General features: G+C 51.6%; 1 protein-coding gene across 1 annotated transcript in view; it reads left to right on the top strand.

Moving 5' to 3' along the window:
• The first annotated feature begins 220 nt into the window (after positions 1-220).
• TGFBI (transforming growth factor beta induced) overlaps positions 221-6000 on the top strand; it is a 29917-nt gene continuing 24137 nt past the window's right edge. The window contains exons 1-2 of the mRNA XM_080921010.1: positions 221-387; positions 4706-4804. Of these exons, the coding sequence (XP_080777136.1) occupies positions 254-387; positions 4706-4804 (233 nt within the window). The 5' untranslated portion in view covers positions 221-253. The remainder of the gene's footprint in view (positions 388-4705; positions 4805-6000) is intronic.

Below are 6000 nucleotides of genomic sequence, written 5' to 3'. Positions count from 1 at the left end.
ACCTTAAGAGAAACTTGAGGACGCTTTCCTTTGGACCCGCACTTTGTGCGAAGTGGGAGGGTGTGTGTGAGCAGGCTGGGCGGTGCAGGAGGGCGCCGGTGCTTAGTAGTGGTGTGGCCTGGGAGGCGCCGGCTGCCCTTCCCCTCCCTCGGCTGCTCCCTCCCTCGGGCTACTAAACCCAGCGTGCGCTGCCCCGCCGCTCTCACTTCGCCCGCGCCTGCTTTCATCGTGGGTCCGCACGCGCTTCAGCTCCATGGCGCTCCTCGTGCGACTGCTGACCCTCGCTCTGGCACTGTCTCTGGGCCCTGCCGGAACCCTGGCGGGCCCCGCCAAGTCACCCTACCAGCTGGTGCTGCAGCACAGCCGGCTCCGGGGCCGCCAGCACGGGTAAGTTCCAGCCAGTCTGTCTGTGGTGGGAGGTGCAAGCACAGGACAGGTCGCTCGCTGAGCTGCCAGTGCTCTCAACTGGGACATCATAGCTGGCCAGGGGTGCAGGGGACAAAGGCCAAGGAAAATCAGCCATTGAATAGAGAGACCAAACCTGCGTGGAGGGAGGGACTTTGGGATGATGAGTTGAGGGGACACAGTAAAACACTTTGTGGCGAAGGGGTTGGGGGCACTGGCCAGTGACCACAGTCAGATGAAAGTGCATGAACCAGCCTAGGGGACTTTCAGTCTCCTTTCTCGACTCTAGGTAGAAGGAGGCATTGGCAGCTCTCAAAGAATCACCATCACCCTGAGAAGGTACCCACTATAGAGGGGAAATCCAAACAGGTCACTGTCAAGTGATTCCAGGAGTAAGACTGGCCATACCTGGTGTCAGGACCCTAGGTGCCCACCGCGCCTGCGCACTTGGGATTGCTCTGCACCCAAACACTCAACACCCAACAGTGCTTTCTGGCTACAGATGTAGAGCAGGAGGCTTCACCACCCTTTAGACATGCTAGATAGACTGGCAAACTGAGTCTTGAGAGGGTACCAGCCTGCCCTGCTGTATACCCGGGAGTCAGGACAGGAAGCTATCTTAAAGTAATGGCCAGCTTTGCAAACATGGGCCATCGGTGCTTTAGGTATTTCTCTGAGACTCCGCCTCTGGCCAAGGCTTTGCCCTGATGAAGAGCCTGGCACAGTGTCTCTACACACAGCCAGAGTGCCTGCTTCAAACACAGCTTGGCTTTGCTGCACTTCCGGAAAGGCCCAGGTGCCTGTGGTCAGGCATTCATGCCCCAGGCTATGCCCAGCTCTCCAAGAGACCACACAGGTCTGTACTCAAATCTAGAAAAACAAAAACAAAAACAAACCAGGTGGCTAGTGACAGTTGTCTTTGTAGACCCAGACAAAGCTGCAGCCCCCAGCAAGTGGGTGTGCCCTGAACTTGGGATGCTAATTTTAAGGAGCAGTTACCTTTCTTCTGCATGTAGTACCTGGGTATCTTGTAGCCTCCCAGATGCTCAGTGCTTGGGGAACAGAGCCAACCCAGGTCATTCCTCAACCTTCCTCCCACCTGGAAGGATGCAGGCAGTGGAAAGGTCCTGGGGTCATTTTTTTAACCTAGGCTGTGCGTATGGAGGGGTGAGGGGACAGATGGGGAAAAAATGCAGATTTGAATCTTCAAAGCAAAACCACGACAACTGGAACATCTCTCATCCCAGCCTTGTTCACCTCTGGTCTCATTGCCTTTCTTGCATGTTACATTCAGCTCTATGCCTCCTTCCTCTTAACCACTAAGGCCACCATAGGTCACCCTGCAGCATTGTAATCCAGAGCAGCAATGCCACAGCCCCAGTGAAGGGTCTCTAAAGATACCTTGTAAGCTCTATCTCCAAGGACAACCACCTTCCCTTCAGAGCCCAGGATACTGATTGTTGGGAAAACTGGACCAGTGAGGTGGCTCAGCTAAGGCCCCAGCTGCCAAGCCTGATGACCCACACGGAATAAGTGAACCAGCCTCGCCAAAGTTATGGGAAGCTCACTCTGTGGCATGTGCTTCCAACCAGACACAAAAGGAGTGAACTTCTCTGAGGTATCCCCTATGCTTTCTCACCCCATGTCGGGAAACCTGTGTGAGTAATCTGAGATAGGTTGATCGATCAAGAGATGTCATGTGCCCAGCAGGGGGATGCACGCCTTTCACCCAATTACTCCTGAGGTTGGGGCAAGCAAGAGGTGTGCAATCCAAGGAGACCCCATCTCAAAATTAATATAAGAAAGACCACAGCAGCATCCTTCGCTAAGGGAAATCTGGATTCCCTGGGCGCACAAGCCGTGACACATGGTCACTGGCATTGTTGCATAGTTGCATTTACTCCGACCTAACTGTCCCTGAGAAACCACGGGACTGCCTGGCCTTGCACACATGGGTGTGCTTGCACACATGGGTGTGGTACCTTGGGCAGATGGATAGATAACCTTGTTCCAGTTCCAGCGCTTTATTCAAAGTGAGAGCTGGAGAAAGGGGAAGTTTGGGGAAGTGCGGGGTGTCCGTGAGGGAGGGAAATGACACTGTACCTGGCCCCTGGGCTGCAGTGCACAATCTTCATCATCCTGGTGCCTTCACCTCCTCATGCTCCTGCCCCAGCCACTGCACAGTTTCTATTCTACAGAGGGCAAAACTGATGCTTAGGTTGCCAACACAGGAAGCTGGTATCGGGGTAGGGGCTGCTGGGTGGTCTGTAGGCTCACAGCTGTGTTGGGAGCCCCAATCAGAGGGGGGAGCACCCACACAAAACAAGAGGAAGTGGGCTACGCTTTTGAACAGCATCAAGAGCAACTGGATGGAACTTTCAGAAGTCCTTGGCTTTCAGATGTAAGTCAAACAGAGCAGAGTTTCTGGTCTCGGGGAGGAGCCCAGGAATGGCCTGTTCATTTTGAGTACATTTCAGCATAGATTTTCTGCAGACACAGCTCACCTCCTCCCCCAGCTTCTGCTCCTGTCTCAGAGGCAGGAGCAGTGGAAAGTACACACAGGCGAGGAATGCTTGAGCCAAATCCACAGAGACTCACTGAAGAGCCGCTGGCCGCCCATGGAGAACTGCAGGGAATTCTTCTACAGTAATTATTTCCTGCTCGGTTGGACAGGAGAACTCCTGGGACGTAAAGGAGTGAGGATGGCTAAGGGCTGGAGTGTGGCCTGTGGGAGCTCTCCAGGGGTTATTCAAGGACCTTGAGTGAAGCACTTGGATCGCTGGCTGCAGAGCCTCTAAGCACCTGGTGAGACCCAGCTAAGGTCGGCTGATCCAGTCTTTACCTGCTGTCTTCTGTCGAGATGGCTTTCCTAATATCATGCTGCTCACTGGTGTCTATGAAGCAACAGCAGAAAGCAGTCATATGCTTCATATGGAAAGGAAACAGGAGAAACAAAGGGTCAGGAGAAGCCACCAATCACCCAGCTGTGGACACTGCCCAAATGGTGAGGTGGTGGCCACAGATTCCCCCCCAAAACCATGCTCCTCATAGGATTCTACGGATCACAAGTTAGTTAGTTAGTTAGTTAGTTAGTTAGTGTGCTAGTTAGTTACTCAGTTGAAACCCAGTCCAGATTGACCTCAAACTCACTGTGTAGCCCAGATAAGCCTTGAACTCAGAGCAATCCTCCTGCCTCTGTGTCACTCTTTAAAGTGTTGAGAATTGCTACTGGAAAAAAACTGTCACATTTGAATGCACCCGAAGTTTTGTGAACATGGACATCTCATGAACACTCTTTTCTTTACTTTTCTGATTTACTGTTCAGTTCAAAGCCTATTGCCATCTGCCCAGGAAGACTTCACCTTTGTCATCACACAGCGTGGCAGCTCCCTTTCCCCAGGAGCTCCAGGGAAGTCCCCACCATCACCTGATCTGAGCACCATTGCTCAGTAGAAGAAAAGGCATTCAAGCGGCGTTCTTTGACGCCAGAAAAGCCTTCTCAGCAGAAATTTGGGGTGTTTGCTTCTGCTTTTCCAGAGTTACTGAAGATATTTTTAAACTAAATTGTTATCAGCCGTTTCTAAGGAGCCCATTTCTGCCTGACTCTGTCCAGACCAAGAACTTTATGGTTCTTAAGGGTAGCTGGAGAGAAATATCTGAGACATCAGCCATAGGATCTTTGTGGTACCCAGCACAAAGTTAGGCCTGCACCCCGGGTTAGAATAAGAAAGGATGCATTCTAGGGAAAGTGGGGAGCTGTTTTGAGCAATGGGCCATGGTGGGTTAACTAGGAGGGCACTCCCTGTCAGTCCTGACAGCAACTGGCCATGCACCCTAGTTTACAGGGTGGATACTCCCAGTGCGTTGTCACAGGAGCCAGGCAGCTGGTCTAGACACGCAGAGCATGTCTGTGGAGCTGGCTGAGAAGTGCTGGCAGCCCTCCCCCATCTTGACAACAGGACCTCTGACACACACTGGGATGCCAAGTCTGCTCAGGGCAGGTACAGATAGAGGACGCTGGCAGGTCTCAGCAACTCACTTGGATTTTACTTGTTTTCTTAGCCCAGAACCTGAACCTAAACTTTTAAGGTCTTTTCACTTACGTGTAATACCTATCCCTGCCAGAGAAGTGTGTAAAGTGGACGTGAGAAATTTATTTGAGGAGAAGATTTATGGGGAGGGTGTACAAAGACCCTGCCAAAGTTTGCCCCAAACTGCCAACATGGCTGTCTCTCCTCTCTCTAGACCTCAGTGTGGACTAACTGCTGGCCATCTCGCTAACTGTTGCTTTTGTTTTCAGCCCCAATGTATGTGCTGTGCAGAAGGTCATCGGCACCAACAAGAAATACTTCACCAACTGCAAGCAATGGTACCAGAGGAAGATCTGCGGCAAGTCGACGTGAGTGTAGCCACCAAAGAACTTCACCCACCAAGGAGGTCACACACTGTGTGTGTGTGTGTGTGTGTGTGTGTGTGCGCGAGCGTGAGAGATTGAGGGGGGGCAAAAAGGCCACACTATGCAAGTGTGCATGCATGCGTGTGTTTATATATGTATGTGTGTTTGTGCATGTGTGTGTAGCAGCTGCCAAAGAAGTCACACTGTGTGTGTGTGTGTGTGTGTGTGTGTGTGTGTGTGTGTGAGCCACAGGTGCCTTGGGCTGGCCAGCTGCAGAAAAGGCCACACTAACTAGGGAGATGAGAAGACACATGGACAGACTTGTCAGGGAATGTATGTAGGGTGTGGCATTTTGAGAAACTGCTTGACTGTGTTTTAGATTTTACGTCTGCTGACAAGACTTGGTTATGTTGATTAGGGCAGTTTGGGGTTGCAAGAAGCGTGCTGAATTGAGTGTGCACGTGTGCATAGCATGCGTGCACATGTGTGTTTCTCTCACTCACTGATACAACTGTTCAGAGGAGCATTCTGGGAATGAAAAGCTGTTGATGAACTCATCCCAAAGTTCACACTTGCTCTGCAAGTGCCAAAGTAAACACTTCAGAAAGTCTGGGTGCTGAAGAATTTGCACACCAGGAAGTAGCATGCCAAAGTAAGATGCAGGCAGGCTCAGACTCCAGCTCAGACGGGCTCTGCCACTTATTTGGGGATGCTGGCTCATCTTTTTGTATCCTCAGTTGCTTGGTGTGCAAAAATTGGGCCTATTGGGAGGACCCGCTGTTCTAATGAGGGGTGAATTGAGTAATATTCCTAAGAGGAATGTGAGGTCTGTTCGTTGTAACCACAACCCCAGAATATCAAATGTAGAGCGCACATACGGATGGAAGGACACACCCACAGAGCCTGGTGGTCATAGTAGGCCTTGTGGGTACCTCTCTTTGTGGAGGAAGGTGGCCTCTGCCCTCACTGCATGGCTCCCTGGTGGAAGCAGCTGAATGCATGCTCTAACAGAACTCTGAGAAATCTAATTGGCTTTAGCACTGATGATCACCAAATCACAGTGGAAGGGAAGCTGTGCCCAGCAAACCCCCTGAGTCACTTGTGTGTGAGGGGGTGGGGGTGGGGAAGAGGCCTGATCTTCCTCTCTTCTGCAAGATGGAAGATTTCCCTGAACAATTCTCGTGCTTTCAAGCAACCGT

This window comes from Micromys minutus, assembly GCF_963924665.1.
Source record: "Micromys minutus genome assembly, chromosome: 1".
Classification (NCBI taxonomy): Eukaryota; Metazoa; Chordata; class Mammalia; order Rodentia; family Muridae; genus Micromys; species Micromys minutus.
This window is presented reverse-complemented; position numbering and strand designations above follow the sequence as displayed.